The sequence below is a fragment of the Primulina huaijiensis genome, unplaced genomic scaffold (assembly GCF_012295235.1).
Source record: "Primulina huaijiensis isolate GDHJ02 unplaced genomic scaffold, ASM1229523v2 scaffold11459, whole genome shotgun sequence".
Taxonomy (NCBI): Eukaryota; Viridiplantae; Streptophyta; class Magnoliopsida; order Lamiales; family Gesneriaceae; genus Primulina; species Primulina huaijiensis.
In genome coordinates, this window is record NW_027342351.1 from 281,939 (window position 1) to 304,150 (window position 22,212).

The following is a 22,212-nucleotide window of genomic DNA, read 5'->3' on the forward strand; positions in this document are numbered from 1 at the left end:
ATTTTTAAATATTAAGAAGAAAACTCCGTCGAGAAATTTTATGTATAAAAAATGGGTGGAAGGAATTTTCAAATTTTCTTTTACATTATTTAAAAGTAAAATTTTTTGGACCAACAAATTTCGAATAAACGATGTAATTTAAAGTTTTTTTTTAGTATAACGCTTTCAAAAAAAATATAAGATTGTATGCTAGTTATCAAATTAATAGTTCGGTTTAGATATTATTTAGTTTGTTTAGTTGATTGATTAGACGTGTATAAATAACAAGTGTAAAAACTGACTTTCAATATTTGAATGAATCAAATCCATCTTCTATTCAGTGCATGCTTATCTCTGTAATATTAGTTATTAATAGAAAAACATCGGTATGATACGATTATGTAATTAAAATATTTTGTAATAATTAGATAAAAATGACGAAAAAATAGAAATTTTGCATAGCTTGGCATCCTCCACTCGAAACTGTAACCAAATGTTGATATCCAAGTATGTATCATAAATTTGAACGTGGGAAATGAGATGCTACCTTACGAAGGTGAAATTTCTCCTGAACTGGTTTCACATATTAAATGCAACACATAACTAAACTGGCCAGCCAAAGTTTAAAGATTCAACATATAGGAATTAACAATACATATGGCACCAAGAAAAGAAACAACTACACTGCACTTCTCCTAATTAGTGTAGCTACATACAAAACAAGACATTAGCATACAAGTCATACTCTTAGTCATCCACATAAATACACAAGGAACTTATCGTGTTCAAGAAAACTACCCCGTACAGTACACGATTGCGAATCTCCCGTCTAGATACACCCGAGTCCATTCAGACAGACAGCAAATTAGCGATGGTTAACATTGAGGCTGAGGCTGAGGCTGAGGCTGTTGGGGCTGAACATTTGATGAGCTGATTTCCATATTTGCTAGAGTTTCTAGTTCTTGCAGTGCACTTGCTGTAGCTTCATTGTTCAACTGTGGCTTTATAACGCTCACTGAATGCTTGATTCTTGATTGCTGCAGAATTTTTTAAATACACGCCCGTTAGAACATGATTATGAAATTACAGTCTTTCTTTCTAGACGATACGAGATTGACACTCCGATGTGCATTTAAAAAAAAAAATTAGACGAAGCACAGCAGGTGCATACATTTGAATTGAAGATGTTCATGACTTGAGATATTTTATTGTGCTTTAAAGTTGAAAACATAGTCAGGTTTTTTAAAAAACCAAAAAAACATAGCCAGACAATTTATCCTCTGAAAATATAAAAACCATTATTCTTCTTAAATCTCAAAAATTGAAACTATCTTCCAACATGTACATTAAAAAAGGATTACAAATAGATGAAAATTTTAATTTTGTAATTACGAGAAATAATTAGAAAAATCCCGTCATGTCTTAAACTTGCCACACACTGCGAACAGCACATTACAACTGAGTCCAACTTTTTATTTTTCTATTAGGATTTAGGTCATGGACATGCTATGTGTGTGCACATAAATCATGGCTGCCAAATCCATTACAAAAGAATATACAAATAACACAAACAGCTAAAACGTTTCTCTAACTTACAAAATATTCGAGCTTTCCTTTAACATCGAGGTAGGCCATCAGGAGCTGGTTGTCTGAAGGTTGATCCACGATTCCTGATGCAAGCTAGCAATCACACAAGCCAAGGCAAAACATTTTAGCAACATAAATGACTGCGCTTAACCTTAGTAGAGAAGCAACACAGTTTTTTGCATGCTCATCTGGAAATTAAAAGGGAATCACAAAGACATGCAACAAAGATTATCACACAAAAAAGAAACCAATCCAAGATCCTTCACAATGCAAAATCCGTCTCATCAATTTTTTTCAGCTTGATTTAGTAACATAGTTATACGTCAAAATAAAATCTACCATTTTGTCAAGAAACTTGTGATATAATGATAAAAATCATACACAAAGACCTTTGCAGTTTAGGTGGTAGATGTAAGTTTTGAGAAATCTTTAGGCAATTTTAATCTCTTTTTAAAAATCACTTTCAATTTCTCCCAAATAAAACCACATAAAATCCATTCCCAACACAATTTTCTTGAAACATATAATCTAACTTTATTTTTATCTCTCATAACATAATTACTTGTAATTTATATTTCTTTATTCCCAAAGGTACTATATTATTTTATAGTATTTTTAAATTCTAGAATATATCACGATACACCAATATTAAAATAACTAAATATATAATATGTGACGAGAATATCTCAAGAGACTTTTGCCTGAAATGATATTTGCAACAAAAAATTGTCTCGCCTAGACGATCAAAAACAATGCCAACATTACCAACACACACATGGACAACTTATCCTAAAACTAAGAAATATCTTGGAATTGTCCACTTAAATAAGCCATTTCAATGAGCCGATTGAGTGGAACAAAAGAACATCCGCTAGTAAATGTATGCAAATGAGCATGCACATGAGTGGTCTCAGCATAGAGTACTCTTTACCCCCAAACCATACAAACAAAGTTTCAAGCTATAACAGTTTAGGTAATGATAATAACCCAAAACATCCTTCTATTGCTAACTACACAAACTCTCCCTTCCCACTGCAGCTATACAGGGGACTATCGTTAATGTGACTAGACCGTCCCTGATTTCCCATTATTTGCCCCCCAAAACTATGTATGCAGTTGAATTGTTGTTCTATAGCCATCAAAGAACCTGGGAGTCTAGGTGTTGAGTAAACATAGATAAGATCTCCTAGTTAAACATAAATCTTCAAATACAAGAAGTTGGTGGCCTAGTTAAACACTACAAAGAGTAGTTGTTACTTGTTACTAGAAGTCTAGTATTTAAGAGTTTAGGTCTACAAATAGGGGTCCTCTGATCATTATTTTTTATGTGACGTCATGTCCAAGCGTTACTTTCTCTTGCTATTCATCTTAACTAGCCTCGGAAACAATTAGCAGTAAAAACACTTAGTTGAATGGTAATAACAAGAGTTAATGAACTTACCACCGTGCTTTTGAGAAAATTTTCTTGAAAGAGAAATTTGCCAATTAAGGAAGAGTGTGGTGATAAAAAAAATTCCTAGGGCCTAGTTCGACAAATTCTGAAAGGTCGTCAAGCTTCAAAGTTATGTGCAAACTCAATCCAATCATAGTTGTAACAGGAGCCAAGCGCACTAACGCACCAAGGGGTCTTGGAGCCTAAGGAGCGAGGCGAAGAAGCAAAGCAAGATGCACTATTAATAATTTAAAAATAAATAAATTTAATCATTATACTATGATATGGCAAAAATGATATACCAATAACAACAATGAAATTTAATCAAGTGATGCAAAACTTACCAAAAATATTATATCAAGTCATAATCAATAAAACTAAAACATAAATAATATAATAAATCAATTAAAATTAGATAAATATCTAGAAAAAAACATTATCGTGGTCTATAATATTCACATCAAAATAATTAAAAAAAAGATAAAGAATCAAATCTTTTAATACTAGGATGATTTGGTGTTATAAATGAATATTATAATACTTGCTCTCTTTGTTTTTGTTTGAATTTCTTAAGGTTGTGTTTAGATGGATGGATTTAAAATACGTAATAAGTAATAACAAATCCATTAGTTTGTTTGGCAAAATTTGCCACTTGACAAAAGATTTCTAATCCCAAATAGTTATTTTTTGAATGACTATGATAGATTTCAAATTCACCACAGTATCGAGTTATTTCAAATCATATCTTCAAATACCCCTCTTATCGTTGGATGTTGATGCCATTGGTTTAAATGGGGCAGCAACTTTTTTTTCACCAATCATTTATTATCTTGCACCTATTCATGCATTGCATTCATGCATGATACCATTGCATTTCTATGCATATATCGTGGTTTCTTGATGTCTCGTACTAGGGTTTCTAGCCCCTAATAGGAGGACTCTCGTCGTGTCTTTTGTGTGTGGACATGATAGGTGGTACTGGTGGTTCGACCTCATGTGCTCGAAAGAAAGCATCCGGAAGTACCAGAGCTTCTTGAGAGTGGAGCTCAGTTGTATTAAGATACTGCCTAGTGTTATCATCTCGCAGATNTATTTTTTAAAATTTTCCGATGTTTACTAATTAATCATGATTGCATGTTAATAAATCGTGATTAGGATAACGGACTCTCACAATATTAATGGTTCATATGGATGATATCATCCTGAACGAAGAGGGTGTCTCTAAGCTTATGCACTAAAAATCCTTACTCGTAAATTTAAAATCAAAGACTTGGGTCCACCAAAATAATTTCTTAAAATGGAATGGAGAGGGTGTCACTGAGCTTTATGTGCTAAAAGTCCTTAGTCATAAATTTGAAATCAAAGACCTCCACTAAAATATTTTCTTAGAATGGAGATTACAAGATCCAAGAAAAGTTTCTCTCAAAAAAAAGTACATTCTCAATTTTCTAGGAGATTGATGTATTGATTTTTTAATTCGTAATTTTGTTCATGTAAATTACTTATAACATATATAGTTTGGCCCACCCAAATACAATCTCCTAGTTAGGTCCATATTTGATAAGAAACAAAAGATAATTTCCCAATTTTCCCACATTTTCTCTTGTGCTTTATATAATTCTTACTTGTTAATATCAATTCCAATACTAAAACTATGTTTCATTCCTGACATTTTTAAAAATTTATGTTTCCTGAAAATATGTTTTTGGAGATTGTATTGAAGATTGTAGCTTATGTTTTGATTGAGGAGATATGTTTTCCTAAATTATCATTTCATGTAAGAATGCCTTAGTAAGTGATATCATGCGATATAGATATATATATATATATGCACACACACACACACTAGGCTAGAATATTGTATAATAATTATTATTATGGTAATTAAAAATTGCATAAAATTACACTTTTGCGGGAAAAAAATGAAAATGTGGTGATAATATTTTACCTGTAATGTTGTATTTAGGAGATGGAACATGTTCGAGGAACTTAATACAAACATGGCCATGGCTAACAATCTTCGAAAGATTCGGAAAAACATGAAAGTATTAGTTTCATCACATAATGAAGTAACTTTTCAATTCGGACATAGGTAGCCCAATTATATTAACCTTCAACGATATAGACAAAATTCTTCATTCAGTAAATCTCTTCAATAAACTCAGTGGTGAAAAATATAACAATATCCTTGGACATTAAAAAAAACATACTAAAACAGTGAAATAACTCATTTAGATTTGCATTTATAAAAACAACTTAAGTTTTTCTTTATCATATTTGCAATTTTTACCATAACTAAAAATATTAAAATTGCATGTATAACCTTCAATATGGATAGCTAAATCTTGCGCAGACAAAATTTTTAGAAGTTTCAGCAGCAAATTTAAGTGATGAACAATGGAAGTTAAATTACATCTAACATGCGATAAAAATTACTTGACCATGTGAAGGTATAATTAGCTAACACTTAAAATGGGAGCTAGATCAGAAAAATATCGTCTCAAAAGAATAAAGTCCATTGATGAACACTACAATATTTCTTGACAAGGACAACTAAGATAGTGACGAGCGTAAATATTAATTTACACCTTAAAACACTTAGAAGATTACACAAAAACACTAAATGAGCTAGTTTCGACTCACCACAATTTAATGCCTAAAAAGGGAGTTAGGTTGGTGAATCTAAATTTGTCGCTGAGTGAATAAAGTAGTCTAACAACTTCGCATGGTGCGATACGTCACTACCATATGAAGGCAAGAAAAAATACCAAATGACTACAAATTTGGCATTTGGTAATGCTCTCAGGGCTACGTATTAAAAAACTACAAACTTGGCATTTGGTATTACTCTCATAGCAACGTAACTTGATATCGACATTTTAAAATATTTTCCACTAGCATCAGATTTTATAAAAACTTTAATGAACTTCAAGTAAGGGGTTTCTTGCATTAGCAATATCTTGAAGTAAACCCTAGTATGTTACGATTTATGAAGGAATTTTTTACTTCCTAAATACACTAGTCTCTTTTCACCACAAACTAAACCTCAAAACCAGATTTTAGTTTTGCGTGAGGATATTTCAAAATGAGATTTAAGTGGTCAAAACTTTTAATCAACAAAAGACAGGTCCTTAAATAAAACATCTCACTATGGTGATGAAAACAATAGCAGTACATTCGAACTATCAAACCATATTGAAAGTCCTAGTAGTAGCCCACTCTAACTTTATTTTACTAATCCAACTGTGTAACACATAAAAATGCACTCCATGCAAAATTTCTTTGCACCTGCAAGCAATGGAAACAACTACTTCTGAAGATTTGGGCTAAATTTGCAGGTTTTAAGCATAAACTGATGTTGCCCTTAGCAGCAGATGAGATGAAAATAATAACGAAACATTTACCAGCAGGTTACGTAAAATCAACATTATCTTAGTAATAGTTTCACCTTTTTCGGCCGGCCCAAAGGCTTCCCACCAAGCTTCCTCGGCTTCTTGGGCTCCCCAGTAGCCACCTTCCTAGGCCTCTTTGCCTCACCACCAGCCTTTGGTGGTCGCCCCCTGCGCTTCCCTACCTCTGACACAACTCCACTCCCTGGAGGCAGGGCACCATCCGTAGCAGCACCAATCGCCACAGCCCCCATCACGCCAGCACCAGCAGCTGCCACTCCTACCTCCGGATTATTCAACTTCCGTGGTCGCCCACGTGACCTACCTAGCCGCTTCACCCGTGCAGCAGGAGGGGCAGCAATTTTCTTTGGCCTTCCCCGGCCCCTCCCCACCCCAGTCTGGACTGCACCACTCTTTTGGGGACGAAGCTTTGACCCACCCTGTTTAGGCGGACGACCGCGGCCTCTTGTGATCCCACTCACTGAATTCCCACCACCCGGGCCAACAGCAACATGAGCAGGCCTCAGTGACCCAACAGCCGCACTCTGCTGTTCGACCATCACCGGGACAACAACAGGAACATCATTCATCGGCACGTCCTGCTGACCAAAAACAGGCACGGCAGCTTGAACAGACTTGGCCTTCGGAGGGCGACCAGGCCGCTTCTTTGATCCGATAGAAGCAGTAGAATCAGGAACGGTGCCGTTCGCAGAAACGGGTGATGAAACACCAGATCTAGGGAGCTTGTAAGAGTACTTGACCATCAAAATTTGACCGCTGTTCTTCAACCGCTTCAAGTGATGAGTCAACAGAGCTGAATGAGTCGGCGGCAGGTTCGAGTAATGAGACTCTATGTACTTAACGATAGCCTTCTTGCTCGACCCGTTCCGCTCATTCAACGCCGCTATAGCCGCAGTAATCATCTACGAAAAAAAAGGTTAAAACCCACACAAAAAACTAACAAATCGAAAAACGAGAAAGAAGAGTTCGTTGTAACTATGATGGGTATTAGAGAAAGTACCTCAACATAAGGTGGGTGATTGTGGGCAGCGGGGTTGGTGGGTGTTGGATTGGCGGCGTAAGCTGAGTGATGGGGAGCAGCGGCAAAAGGGACCATGGGTTCAGTGGACGAAAGTGGATCCAGAGGTAGGTCCATATACGCAGAAAATGAAAATCTGAACGGGGCGAGGTGACAGAGAGAAAGAGATGGAACAAAAGGGAAATCGGGAGGGGAAGCGGATAGGATTTGATTTGTTTCAGTTTCAGTTTCAGTTTCAGTTTCAGGGTGAATAAGGCTTACGGCCCAGGCTTCGAACATCATTGGACCGTTGGAGCTTTAACTTTGTGTGTATGTCAGAAAAATAAAAAATAAATAAAAAAACAAAATGTCAAAATATTTTTTTCTTAAATTTTTAATGATAATTATCTGATTTATTTACATTGCTCCTATTGTTGTTTACTAAATTATATTTAAATACTTTTTAATATAAATAAATTTCGAACTACAAATTGAATTTTTTTGGAAAAAAAACAAATAAAGAAGATTTGTGTGAATTCCATACTAAATCAAATCAATTAAACAACAGAATTTGAGATTTGTAAATTATAGGTTTTCTTAGTCACTAAACATCCCAAAATAATGTAGAATAGGTCTCTTGTGAGACGATCTCACGAATCTTCCATAAAAACTAATACTTTTTCATAGATTACCCAAATAAGATATTTGTCTCACAAAATACGACCCGTGAGATCGTCACACAAGTTTTTGTCAATAATTTATTAGTGACACGAAAATTTATTCCGAAGATAATATTTGTTTCTTGAAATTCATTACGACACAAAGTTTGGTCTCTGATTTCTTTTAATTGTTATGTAATTTATTTTAAATCAATATATTCTAATTTTAATAACTTCCGTTGTACTAACTCGAGAATGTTTTTGGAATCAATTTTTATTATATGTCAAATATAATAAATGTTATTATTAGTATCATTTTAAGTACATTTATAAATGTGGAAACAATATATTTATATTTTATTTTTTTCTAAAGATCATCAATTTTGAAAATAAAAAATTGGCTCCAGAGAAAAGTCTAGCTCCGTCCGAGGTCACATTCCCCATCCCCGCTACATCTTAGGATAGGCCTGAGTTCAGAAAATAAAATAATAATAATAATACATTACAAAATCTCATTAAATTAAAATTTAACAAAAAAAAATAACAAGTGATTATTCAATTTTATGAAACGAATCGACACAAATCATAAAAAAATTTATTTTTTATGTAAAAAATATTAATTTTATCGAATTGTCAAAACACGCAAGCTCATTCGAAATAAAGTCACCTGATATCAAACAATGTGCAATGCCGCAGTAATATAACCATGATACCATCTCTAACTCAAGGATCGCAAATTAGTCATACTAAATCTTACTTGCAACAGAAGGATTTCAATTAACAAAAAGTTCATGATAAGGTTTTAAATGAAACCAAGAAAGGCGATACTGCATAAAAATTCCTGATCTGCACAGCAGCATACAGAATAAAAAAAAATTAAATGAAACGGGTCTTGTCCTAAATCAAGTCGCCATGAATATCCCTCTTATCTTCTGCCAGTTGTTCATCCATGAACTGAACTGGCCTTTCCCTACGCAACTCTGCCGAATGTACTGAACATCTCCTATTTGTCTTCCAACGGTTCGGTTAGCACGAAGTTTACTCCGTCTGCTAGTTAGTATCTCATTAACTTTGGTGTGGAATGTTCAATGGTGCATTCACATCCATTTCTGCTAAAGTTTCTAGTTCTCGCAACGCGGTAAAGGCAGCTTCACTACTCAAGTGTGGCTTTATAATGTTAACCGTCTGCTTGATTCTTGATTGCTGTAACAAGTTCAATAACATTTTTATTAGACCATGAATGCAAATTTCATCAAATATGTATTTCAATGAAACAAACATATACAAAATATGTAGAAAACTTACAAAATATTGCAGTTTTCCTTTGAGATCAAGGCCAACAATTTGCTGTGGGTTTACTGGAGTTTGACTACCCGCTGTTGATACAGTCTAGCAACCATAGACAAGAAAGCACAAACCATAAACTAGTGCAGTAACATAGATATATATGAAAGAAAAGATGAATGTGTCAGTTTAACATAATCCAAAAACAAAAAAATTTGTGCATGACAAAAAATTTAGAACCCAATAACAATTAACCACTGTCACCAAGTTAAAACCAGATTGGTGGTGTTGGATTTGTATTTTTGGTTGGCTTGTAAACCTTGACAAAACAATTATTTGTTCAAGAAAAGTCAAAACACTAGAGATTGCAAGCCTTGAGGAGATTTTTTAATAGATTAGTTGCAGATAATGAAACATATGCACTAGGAGTTATTTATACTAAATCGGATTAGTAGGCTTGTCAAACTCTTGTCAAGTTTAAATAATTGCCAATTGGCAAGTTTAAATAATTGCCAATTGGCCCAAGGCTCTGGTCCAATGACCTGCAGCAAGATAAGTCCAGATGAAAATCTCATACTTAGCATAAATCAATGACAAAATAATGTTTAATTTTCTAAAATCTAATTCCTAGGCCACCTTTTTCCATTGAAACCAAGCTTTACACTCTAATTTTCTGTTTCTTTCCCCATAGTCTTCAAACCTCCCAAAACAATCGATCACTACTTTTCTAAATATTATCTACTCCCCGGAAATAAATATTCTATTTTTTTAATATACTTTACCACAATATATTGTACTTTAAAATCTTAAAACACCTTATATACCATTGAAAATTATTCTAGTGTGGTATCACCAACTCAATGCAATACATTATTATAACTTCATCTACAGTTATTAAAAAAAGAAGCATATTTCGAAAACAAATACACATGCATCTTTATCTTAATACATTTTTCAGAAAATGATGGAAATAAACTGAAACATAGCTATGGTTTTCCATAGTGAGATCAATTGTCTTATTTCACTCATCCCAAATGTAAACACACATACTACAAGCACAAGTTAAAGTCTTTTCCTTGGTTCTCAATGTGGAATATGAGTTCTCCCAATCACTATTGAGATCAACGATGTGCATTTCAACAAAATATTTTTAATATTAATTTCTCATTATTTAATATTAATTTTGATCAATTCAAAGTTTTACAACAATCTAATCGCAACATGAGTTATGTTAATGTATAAATCCATTATTTTCCAACAACCTCTAATGCACAAAGCCAGCACATTCGGTTGATGAAAACTCTATGAGAGACCTCTAGTGGAAAATATTTGCATCAAGGGAAGAAACTTGTGACTTTGATCTTCCTGGACGCAATTATACCCACACAACAACCTCCCCCAAGAGTTAATGTATTTATTTGAACAGCTATCTCAATTTCCTTATTTTAGAAAATCTTTTCATATTACTTCTTCAAATTATTAAAATTGCATCTACAGTTCATTCCCCTAAATAGCTCATTTTTAGGCTTATTCAATTTTTAAATACGCCACGAAAGAATGGCATCATAAACCTGAACAATCAGTTCTTGAAATTGGATTTATTGCCATAACGACCTTTATCAACATGTGTCGTATATAGGGAACTAAACGATGCACTTGAACTGTCAAAAGGTCCACATATCCGGAGAAAAAGCCACAAGTTACTTTTCCATCCGGTGATTTCATTTTCATTATGAAATGGAAAAAAAGTACAGATGTGGGAGTCGTGCATACTTCGTAGTTTGTAAACAATCAACATAAGTTTATTTAAAATTGAATTCCCAAAATATCAGAGTTTTACCTTTTTCGGCCGTCCCAGAGGCTTTCCACTAAGCTTCCTACGCTTTTTAACCTCCCTACCAGCCTCCTTTGGTGGCCGCCCCCTGCGCTTCCCAGCCACCTGAGAAAGACCACCACCTGCTACAATCGACGCACCGCCAGTAACAACCCCAAATGCCCTAGAACCCACTGTCCCACTATCAACAGCCGCCAACCCTCCCCCTACATTAGCCACCTTACGCGGACGGCCACGGCCTCGGCCGTTCCCGGCCATGACAGGGGAAGCAGCGTTCTTCTTTGGCCTTCCCCTGCTCCTCCCAACAATAGCCTGGACGCCACCCCCTATTTTCGGGCGACCCCGCCCACGTTTGACCCCACCCTGTTTAGGGGGACGTCCACGGCCTCTTGGGATCCCGCCCATGACAGGCCCAAAAACCGGAGCAGCGGCAACATTCACCGACCCGAGTAGCGCAGTAGCCGCATTCTGCAACTGACGACTAGTATCTGGCACAAGGTTCTCAGGCATGGACTGTTCACCAAAAACAGGCACTGCCGCTTGAACGGACTTGTGCTTCGGAGGGCGACCGGGCCGCTTCTTTTTCCCAACAGAATCAGCCCCATTTACAGAAACAGGAGGTGCAGGAGCAGATCTAGCAAGCTTGTACGAGTGCTTAAACATCAAAATCTGACCTTCGTCTCTCAACCTCTTCAAGTTTGGGGTCAACAGTGATGAGTGAGTTGGCGGCAGGTTCGAGTGACGGGCCTCTATGTACTTAGCAATAGCCCTCTTGTTCGACCCATTTGGCTCATTCAACGAAGCTATTGCATCCGTTATCATCTGCACAAAACAGGAAAACAAAAACAAAAAATCACAAAACCACGAGAAAAGAAGATAAGTAGAATGTATCCAAAGACTTGGACAGAAGTAAAAAAAGAAACACATGGTTGAAGTTGGATTTTGTAGAAAATACTTCAGCATAAGCGGGGTGATTTTGGACAGCGGGGAGGGACGGTGTTGGGTCCGAAGCAGCAGCGGCAGCGGCAGCGGCTTCCGGGACATTTAGATCGGTGGTGGGTGGGTACAGAGCCATACGCACACTTTAGTGTAGAAATCGAGAAACAGACAAACAGTGCAGTGTGTGTGAGAAGAAAGGAAGAGGAGAGGGCTCCGAAAAACGGGTACGGGTCGAGGTATTGAACCGTTATAGCCCGTCATTTGTGTTGTTAATCAATTGTTTTAACCACACTTTTTAAAAAAAATTAAATATTTTGGATTAATATATTTCATTTAAAACCTTTATTTTTTACTTAATTAAATTTAATATTATGTTCAATTTATTTTGATCTTAAATCACTTGTATTGTTATAATAATTTATACTACCAATTTTCTCAATAACCTTACAATTTACAACAAATACATTTTCTAATCTCAATTAAAGCTTCACACCGAATTAAGTATGTGTAAATGAAGAATAAATGTCATGTTAAATTACTAACATATTTGGATAATTTGTTTCGATAAATTAATAAGATAATAAATTTTCAGAAGATTCTTATATAAAAATATGGTCTTATCAATATTATAAATTATTAATTTTATAAAATTACAAACATAAATATGGGAAATAAGTAAAATATGATCGTATTGTTGTTTATTTTCTCATTAAATTTAATTTTATTGTTGTTTTTATTAAAACGGTTAGCTTAAATTGATTGGTCGACATTGTGAGTTTCAAGTAACCAATTAAAACAATGAAAATCAATCTTGTATTTCTATTAATTTATATGTAAAATGAAATTTTTACATATTAATTTAAATAAAACGGTAAAGACATTGATGAAATACGATAATTTTTTATTTAGTTAAATTTATATCGGATGAGTAAAAAAATCACTTTTAAAATAATAAATTATTGAGTGGGTCTCATGTGAGACCATCTCACGGATCTTAATCTGTGAGGCGGGTCAACCCTACCCATATTCATAACAAAAAGTTATAAATACTCTTAACATAAAAAGTAATACTTTTTCATGGATGACCCAAATAAGATATTCGTCTCACAAATACGACACGTGAGACCGTCTCACACAAATTTTTGCCTAAATTATTAATATATAGATTAATTGATAACTATTTGGATTAATAATTTTTTCATGATTTCAATATTATTAATTTATATAGATTTTTTTTAATATAATCATAATATAAACTCAATATTTGAGCTAAAAGTATGGAATATCTCTTTTCTTGATAATTTATCTTAATGTAACTATAGCAATTAATGTTTTGCTAATTTTGAACTCACCCCGTGTAGAATGCAACTTGCAACTTTACTTTACTTTCTTTTCTTTTTTTTTTAAATCATAATCAATAACACATTTAGGGTTGACAACTTTATCCACGAGTTTGAGATTCCACGTGAAAAACCCAAAGCGGAGATGTGGATACCCAAATTTTTCGAGTTTGAGTTTGGGTTCGCAGATTTTTTTAATCCCTAATGTAGTTTGGGGCGGGTATGGGATTACTGTAATCATTCTCAAACCCGCCCCGAAAATAATATCAATAATAAAATAATAGTATTATTAGTATTAATAATATAATATTATTATTATTATTTTTAAAAATATTAATAATAATAATATTATTAATATTAATATTATCACTAATAATAATAGATAATAATAAGTCTTTGTTTGAGAAAATCTCTGAATCCGTCATTGTCTTGTCATATTAATATTTTTGAAACGGAGATGAGAAGTTAATCCCCAAAGTTTCGGGTTTGGGGATTCTCCGAACCCAAAAAAAGGAGAATCGGGGCGGGAATGGAATTCAGAGACGAGGATGAGAATGGCAAACCCGCCTCCGCCCCCGCTTCATCCCATCACATCTCAGTGTCATCCCTAAATACGTTAACTAATTTATAACATTTAAGCACGATAAACATCATATTTAATATTGTGATTAGGTATGTGGTGAGATAATCTGATGATATTGGATAACTCAGACTATATTTACAATAAAAGTAAGTAATACACGTCTCACAAAATTCACTCGTAAGACTGTCTCATATGAGTTTTTGTCTCTAATATTTAATTTCAAACTTCAAAATTAATTGACATCCCTAAAAAAATCATACAATTCTCATTTTAACACACAAAAATAGAATAGGTCTCTTGTGAGACGGTCTAACGAATTTTTATCTGTGAGACGGGTCAATCATATCGATATTCACAATAAAAAGTAATATTTTTTTATAGATGATCCAAATAAGAGATCTGTATCACAAAATACGACTAGTGAGATCGATACAAATTTTTACCACATAAATGTAGCCTACTTCACAGCTAAATTCTATTATTTACGTACACCTCTATAGTCTATATAAAGGGGAAAAAAGCCATAAAAAAAATGAAAGAGAAAACCGATAATCATTGAAGCTTGATGCCAACTGGTTGAAAAAATAATCCAATGGGGCCTCAGATTCGAGACTTGAAAATTCAAAACAAAAGATTTATTGATCATCCTCTCTCTTTGCAGCACATAGAGCATAGAGAGAGCGAGCATTGCTGAGCGTGAGCGGAACAAACTCAAGAACCGGATCGAAGGACACGGGGCCTCAAAAAAGATTGAATTTTTTTCTTTGTTTTGTAACAGTCGGAGTTATATACGGGGGTGGTGAGGCATTCGTGGATGGGTTCGTAACTGGTTCCATTGCAGCTCAGCGTCTGTTACTTCTCATTCTCCTTCCAGAATTAATGCATACAAGAGAAACCCACAGGCTGTTCCTCTAGAAAAACAAGAAGAAAAGAATAAGAGATCACTATCGTTCAAGATTTTGACTTTTCGGGACTCGAGTCGATCGAAGTTCGCAGAGGGTTTGTTCCTCTGTTTCTTCTTCCCCTCATCCATGGAACCCCACAACAAGGTTAACTTTTTATGATTATTGTTTTACTGCGATATGCAATGTGTGGATCTGCGTGTCTGTTCTTGGTTTTGGGCTCTTCTTTTTATCGGAATGGAACGTGGGACTGTTTTATTCTTTTGCTTTTTCTGGTCTCTGGTCTTGGCAGCTTTTGTTTGGTTTGAAGTGTGAATTAATCTGAGAGGTGTCAGATCACAGTTGGTGCATCATTTCCGTTGAACGTTGATCAACTCTAGACAGGGAAAATATGAAATACCCTTCTTTGAATGACTGATCTGCTATGCAGAAAAAGTGAGAGAGACGTGATTTGGTCGAAAGGACAGAGCAGGTCAAACATTAAATAATTTGTTTTTCATGGTTGTCTACGTGTTATGCGACTAGACGATAGAACTTTGTTTTCCATTAACGGAATTACCAGATATTATTGTGATTTTAAAAACAGGTTACTTTTCCATGGTCCATTCGATTAAGCTATAACGACTTCCGTTCATTGCTTTCTGATGTTTGTTTTTGTAGACATAGAATGGAATTCGAAGAATGGGCTAACTAATTTATATGTTTGCTTTTAGTTTTGCTTTTCTGGAGATGAGACACCTTTGATTTACGGAGTCTTGTTGTAACGAAGCATTCTCAACATCTTAAGATGGTTTTCCTTGTTCTGTTTTCTCTAATTTTTTTGAAATGATGTTTTCTCTAATTATTTATTCATTATATGTATATATTTTTGGTAGAGTGTACTGGAAAAGGATTTCTTCACAGAGTATGGCGAGGCAAGTAGATATCATGTTCAAGAAGTTATTGGCAAAGGTAGTTATGGCGTCGTAGCTTCTGCAGTTGATACCTATTCTGGAGAAAAAGTTGCCATTAAGAAGATCAATGATGTATTCGAGCATGTTTCTGATGCCACGCGAATCCTCAGAGAAATCAAGCTCCTCCGGCTGCTCCGCCATCCGGACGTTGTTGTGATTAAGCACATCATGCTTCCTCCTTCTCGGAGAGAATTCCAAGATATTTATGTTATCTTTGAATTGATGGAATCTGACCTTCACCAAGTAATTAAGGCTAACGACGATTTAACCCCGGAACACTATCAATTTTTCTTGTACCAGCTCCTACGTGGCTTAAAATATATTCACGCAGGTTGTCTTATACATCTACTCGTGAAATCTTCATTTTCTTCCTATTAATAAAAACACTGAATGAGGATGGGGGGCAGATGAATGGTCTTGTAACACTCGTTAATTCTTTGTCATTCAATTCTTATGAACGCAAATTTGAATGTGGCCATCCATCTACCTTTGTCATTCAATTCTATGAATGCAAAGTAAGTGAATAATCACTCCACTCTAAGTGGGGCATACACTAATTTCTAGAACCAGGAAGGAAACTTCACTCATGTACTTGAAAAATATTTTTCTTTTGTCCAGCAAACGTGTTTCACCGAGATTTGAAGCCGAAGAATATTCTTGTCAATGCTGACTGTAAGTTGAAGATTTGTGATTTTGGGCTAGCCCGTGTCTCATTTAATGATGCCCCATCAGCCATATTCTGGACTGTAAGTCTGATTTAAATGAAGGTTATCATATATTACAGATTCTATTTTGACACGCAGTGTTGTACTTCTCTCGACTGTATTAGTTTTTGTTTATAAATGTTGAAGGACTATGTTGCCACTCGGTGGTATCGAGCACCTGAATTATGCGGCTCCTTTTTCTCAAAAGTAAGCTGATCTCCCAACATGCTCTTTTTTCAAATGCACAGAGTCTGGTTATTAATAAACACTATATCTAGTATGATCCGAAGGTCTTCACTAGTTTGTGAATGCTAATGATTGTTTTCATAAATACTTATTGCATTTTTTTCCAATGCTCCTCAATTTTGACATGGCAACCAGGGATTTTATGCTTTAGAAAGCATTGAAGGATTAGTTTGTTTTAGGCCTTGATTGTATTAACTAGCATATACATTAAAATTCTCATCCATTCACTTCTGTCTGTGTTCGTTTTACCGGGAATATCCTTCAACTAGACTTCACAGGTTACATAATAGAATAATGGTAGTAACTTGAAGTTAATTGTAGGTTACATTATGATGGTGCCTCGTGCACTGATGAAGTCTGAAGTGTTATATAGGGTGGACATGGTCAGTGGCAGAGTTCGGATCTTTCATCTGTAGTTACAAGATAAGCCGTCGAGAATATTGATGAAGCATGTATATTTGCTGTCGAAAGACAGGGCCATAGGGCATGAAGTAGCTTTTAATCACATGTGTGTAGGCTATGAATGTTATGCAATCAGGATTTGGAAAAAAAATTTATTCATGGGTTACACGATTTGTGCATACTACGTAAAATGGTTGCGGAATTTCTTTGTTTTCAGTACACCCCAGCTATTGATATCTGGAGCATTGGCTGCATATTTGCCGAGATGATTAATGGAAAACCATTGTTCCCTGGGAAAAATGTGGTCCACCAATTAGACTTAATTACTGATCTGCTTGGCTCACCTCCTCCTGAATCTATTGCCAGGGTTAGATATTTAATCCCACTGCATCGTTTTGATTTTATTTTCTTCTAAGCTTGCTCTACTTCCAAACAAATTATTCTTGATTGTTTTGTTATGTTACTTCTGAGAAAAACGTTATTGTTTCTCGAATCAATACGTTCCAAGGAATCAACAGTAAAATTGTCGATTACCTTTGTATCAGAGCCTTTTTTGCTATTAATATGGCAGATCAGAAATGAAAAGGCGAGGAGATATCTCAAAAACATGCACAAGAAGCAGCCTGTGCCATTTGTTGAGAAATTTCCCAATGCTGACCCTTTGGCCCTGCGTGTACTGGAACGTCTAGTTGCATTTGATCCTAAAGATAGACCAACTGCCGAAGAAGTAATTTCTAGTGATCTCTTGTTTGTTACTATTATTTAACTCTTTCGTGACATATATATATATAGACACACACTCGAATGTATGTAATGTGAGAACACTTTGGATGACTATGCTTGCAGGCATTGGCAGATCCGTACTTTCGTGGGTTGGCAGATGCTGACCGTGAGCCATCAACTCAGCCCATATCGAAGCTTGAATTTGAGTTTGAAAGGAGAAAATTGACAAAAGATGATGTTAGAGAGTTAATTTATCGAGAGGTTGGCCTTGTAACATGATAATAGCCTTTTGATTGTATGGTTCGTTGGACTTAAACTCCTTTATTAATCCCGAGTACTTTTATCTCAAGCAAACAGATACTAGAGTATCACCCTCAGATGCTACAAGAGTATCTTCGTGATGGAGATCAGAGCAGTGGCTTTATGTACCCAAGGTTAGGCCAATTGTAATGTGTGAATGACTTATTTTTTCACTCAGATAGTTCTTCTGATCATTATGGTTGCAGAAGCAATTTTACTACTTGCATTAGAATACCACTTGTTCCTATTTGGTATGCGAAGCACAAGACACTTTCTTTGGATTGGATACTGAATTTGGTTTCTCCAACTTTTGCTAGTGGTGTTGATCGATTCAAGAGACAGTTTGCGCATCTCGAGGAGCATTCCGTTAAAGGTGGAAAAAGCTCTCATATCCTACGGCATCATGTTTCACTACCTAGGTATGTCTATGATAAGGATATGATACTTCCCTTGCAGTTGCAGATCAGAGGAATTAAATGATTAAACAGACAAAAATCCCTACATTGTCCCGTATTTCACTAAAATCAGAGAAATTTATTATGCCGACCATATGCAAACAATGAATGTTAAATCCATATCCAACCCAAGTTACAATTTTTTCTTTTAAACGTTGGACTAATGACTAAAGTAAATTTCAAGGATTTTGAAAATTGTCGAGGCTCGGCCTTGTTGGTGGTGTCATGGGTCATGACTATCAACTATCTTTCAATGAGTTTTTGATAGTTGATTGTTTAGATAAAATTTGAGACATAGATGAAGCCTGAAGAAATGCTGAAGATTGGGTTGCATCTACACATCTTCAGCATTTCTTCTGATTGAAAAAGAACAAGGACAAAGAAAAATACTATTCCAATTGTGCTATAAATTAGAGTTAAATGCGTTTGACATTGCTGAAGAAGAAAGAAATATGATCCTATTTTATATCTGCATGTTATGTGTTGCTCTGAGTTAAATTGTTTCCACTGAGTGCAATTACTCTCTAAATCCGCAATTTATGTTCAGAGAGCGTGTCCCTGCACCCAAGGATGATGCCAGTAAAGAGAATGATGGTGAAAATCAAGCTTCAGCTTCTGTCTCCCCAACATTTCATAGTCCTCCAACCGTAGGTGATGGATCAGCAATTGTAAATGAAAGTGAACAAAATGGACCAAACAAGGCAAATTACAGTGTTCGGAGCTTGTTAAAAAGTGCAAGTATCAGTGCTTCTAAATGTCTAGGCGTCCAAGGAAAAAGAGAGACCGAGGTAGTTAACTGCTCTTCTTGGTTTCATGTTTTCGGTTGTAGCTTCCATGTTTCATCACTATTTTATGGTGAAATCTTTGTTACTTTTGTAGACTTGTGAAACCTGATAATCTTGAGGCTAAGCTCAACTTAATTAATAGTTTAAGATCGACCTCTATCAAATGAAAATATAACTAAAAATCAAGATCTTGAGCTCATGGATGTGTTTGTGAGCTTCAAAAGTAGCCAACAGGGTAGGCTGGTGAATAAGTGAACACTACAATTCAAAATGGTCGAGCTCGAATAGCTAAAACTTGAATTAGCTGCCTCAACAGGATTTTAAAAAATAATCAAAGCAAATGGTTTCATGTTGCATACAAAGATAGAAGTGCTGATTACTAGTTCATGTTTCTTTTTTATTGCATACTAAATGTTATAATCTTTTCCACTGGTTGGCAGGAAGATACCATTGTGGAGCAAGATGAAGAGGTTGATGGGTTGTCTGAGAAAGTTGCCGCTCTCCATTGCTAAAAAGATGGAGATAACATCATCCACAAGGTTATTTTCCCCTTGCATTTTTAGATGTTTTCTTTGTTTTAGGTTCATAGTAAAAGATATTATAGACATAGTTTATAGTTTACGAAAGGAATGCTTTTGATATTTGGATTTGTTGACCAGAAAGGAGGATTCACTAATGTGCAAAAGTTCATTATTTGGTTCTTGGATTTTTGTGTACAGTTGTCCAAAAATGACTGTAAATTTGCCTTTTTATTACTTGCTTGTCTGTATATTAATATTAATACGAAGTATTTGCTATTCAATGTGTAACCTGGTTCTGAGTTGTTCTAATGAAACTTTAGATAGAAACCATCATTGTTTTAACCATGAATAACAGTTGGTTTTATTACTTATGCTTAATTAGGCTCATGAAAATATAATCCAACAAATTCACATTGCATACCTAATACATACAAGTTTAATTCCAAACATGAATAATTATATTAAAAAATATATCCAAAATTTATTAACTTTATCAGTATCTACATATTTACATGATTTTTCAAAATGGAAACAAAAATTGGTAATTTTAAAATTTATACTCCCAAAATACCCTGCTATTATAAACATTCAATCCTTCTGGCATATGTTTCACGAGAAATTTCATGATAACCTTAGATAATACTCAAGGGCACTCCCAGCTACTTTGAATGGTTAACGCCAAGCTCTTTCCAATAACAAAGCTCGCTGCAATTCAAATCCCTTTGAAACACTTCGGAGAACAACACACAGCACAGCTCCTCTGGTTTCTTGAAGTGTCACTTTTATCATTTTTGCCTGGATAACGCAAAGGGTCATTTACCAGTAATCCCCACAATTACATTCTCCCACAAACCCGTAAGTTTTTAAAAACATGAACCGGTCTACCTTCGGGTATCTTAATAATTCCATATGCAACAGTTAATTTTTCACTATGGTACTTCAGCATCTGCTGTTTCTCCTCTTCTTCTACATCATGTAGAACCAGTTTCGAGGTGGAGTTATTACCATCCAGTTTCATCTTCAAATTAGCTCTTCCAAGAAAGCAAGTATTTTATCACTCTCTGGATGAGCAAAGTCTCCCACTAACCCATCTGCCCGAAGCTGCATATAAATTTGAAAGAAGTACATTCCAGCATATATAGTAAAAAATATATTTACTATATTGTTTTCATCAAATAATCTATTTAAATGATATTTATTTTGATTTACATATTTTTAAATATTTTTCCAAAATTTTCAATTTATATTAATTTTAAAAAATATCCACGTTGTGACCGTTCCGCGAAATGTCATGAGAACTGGAACGATGACCTCCGCGACTGTCTTCACGACCGCGATTGCGAACCATGAATATAATAATAAAAAAAATGGTTGAGCTATAGGCTGGATCCGTCTCTGGTCCACCGGCTGAATTCATCTCAACAATGCTCATAAAGTTTGACATAATTGGTAGATATTATATCAAAACTGTTGAAATAAAAATATATAGTCCTTAAATCTATGAAATTTAAATTCTTGAACTTTGATTTCAATCCATTTTTTTATTAAAATAAAGTATTTGAAATCCACAATTTTATATTGTGAGTTCAATCCCTTAATGAAATGCTTCGAACCGAACACAACTCTAGCTAATTAGCCATTTTATTTTTAGAGCAGTGAGAGAACAAAACGTAACTGAAGCATTTTGAAACATTAGCAATTTAGCACAATGATTTCAGATTGTGCGGAGCTTCCAAAGCGAAAGCTAAGGCTGAGAAAGATCTTCACTTACAAAAACAATATAGAATTCAAATATAGAAGATAAATATTTAGTGACAGTTTTATTTAAAACCGTTGTTAATTCAAGACCGTCGTAGTTTTATTTAATCCGTCGTTAATAAGCCCACAGTTTTAAAAAAAACCGCTGTATTTTGCCCACGGTTTCATTAAAACCATGGGCAAATTTAGCGACATAATTCGAAAAAACCGTCGTTAGTTGTCGCCAATGTAACGTTTTTTTTATAGTGTTAACTACCCAAAAAATAATGGAATCCGTGCATTAAAATCCATATCTACGTGGTTATGCAATCCCTTTTGTGTCAACCACACGTGAGCTTCTTGATTGGCACTCCTAGTACAAAACGTACAAGCTGAAGCATTTTTGAACATTAGCACAATGATTTGAGCTTCGAAAACAA

General features: G+C 34.9%; 3 protein-coding genes across 3 annotated transcripts; 1 reads left to right on the plus strand and 2 right to left on the minus strand.

Moving 5' to 3' along the window:
* Positions 1-568: 568 nt before the first annotated feature.
* LOC140965677 (uncharacterized) lies at positions 569-7,653 on the minus strand. The gene is made up of 4 exons (XM_073425825.1): positions 7,409-7,653; positions 6,447-7,310; positions 1,576-1,659; positions 569-1,016 (listed from the first exon to the last, which is right to left on the minus strand). Exons 1-4 carry the CDS (start codon positions 7,541-7,543, stop codon positions 855-857), a joined length of 1,245 nt encoding a protein of 414 aa, XP_073281926.1. The 5' UTR covers positions 7,544-7,653; the 3' UTR covers positions 569-854.
* Positions 7,654-8,821: 1,168 nt separating this feature from the next.
* Positions 8,822-12,359, minus strand: LOC140965625 (uncharacterized). The gene is made up of 4 exons (XM_073425742.1): positions 12,138-12,359; positions 11,189-12,004; positions 9,370-9,453; positions 8,822-9,267 (listed from the first exon to the last, which is right to left on the minus strand). The coding sequence occupies exons 1-4, from the start codon at positions 12,255-12,257 to the stop codon at positions 9,130-9,132; spliced, it is 1,158 nt and encodes a 385-aa protein (XP_073281843.1). The 5' UTR covers positions 12,258-12,359; the 3' UTR covers positions 8,822-9,129.
* Positions 12,360-14,633: 2,274 nt separating this feature from the next.
* On the plus strand, positions 14,634-20,269 carry LOC140965681 (mitogen-activated protein kinase 9-like). Its single transcript, XM_073425828.1, has 11 exons — positions 14,634-15,093; positions 15,822-16,230; positions 16,518-16,645; positions 16,751-16,810; positions 17,469-17,618; positions 17,823-17,978; positions 18,098-18,235; positions 18,332-18,408; positions 18,592-18,693; positions 19,277-19,517; positions 19,955-20,269. The coding sequence occupies exons 1-11, from the start codon at positions 15,076-15,078 to the stop codon at positions 20,024-20,026; spliced, it is 1,551 nt and encodes a 516-aa protein (XP_073281929.1). The 5' UTR covers positions 14,634-15,075; the 3' UTR covers positions 20,027-20,269.
* The last annotated feature ends 1,943 nt before the right edge of the window (positions 20,270-22,212 follow it).

Excerpts from the sequence above, each read along its gene's own strand:
- LOC140965681 (XM_073425828.1), top strand. Across the intron at positions 16,646-16,750 it reads CATCAGCCATATTCTGGACT|GACTATGTTGCCACTCGGTG; the intron begins GTAAGTCTGATT and ends TAAATGTTGAAG. Across the intron at positions 18,409-18,591 it reads AGTGGCTTTATGTACCCAAG|TGGTGTTGATCGATTCAAGA; the intron begins GTTAGGCCAATT and ends AACTTTTGCTAG.
- LOC140965677 (XM_073425825.1), bottom strand. The coding sequence starts at position 7,543 with ATGGACCTACCTCTGGATCCACTTTCGTCCACTGAACCCATGGTCCCT. Across the intron at positions 7,311-7,408 it reads ATCACCCACCTTATGTTGAG|ATGATTACTGCGGCTATAGC; the intron begins GTACTTTCTCTA and ends TTTTTTTCGTAG. Across the intron at positions 1,017-1,575 it reads AAGGAAAGCTCGAATATTTT|CAATCAAGAATCAAGCATTC; the intron begins GTAAGTTAGAGA and ends AAAATTCTGCAG.
- LOC140965625 (XM_073425742.1), bottom strand. The coding sequence starts at position 12,257 with ATGGCTCTGTACCCACCCACCACCGATCTAAATGTCCCGGAAGCCGCT. Across the intron at positions 9,454-11,188 it reads CTCTGGGACGGCCGAAAAAG|ACTGTATCAACAGCGGGTAG; the intron begins GTAAAACTCTGA and ends TATGGTTGCTAG. Across the intron at positions 9,268-9,369 it reads AAGGAAAACTGCAATATTTT|CAATCAAGAATCAAGCAGAC; the intron begins GTAAGTTTTCTA and ends AACTTGTTACAG.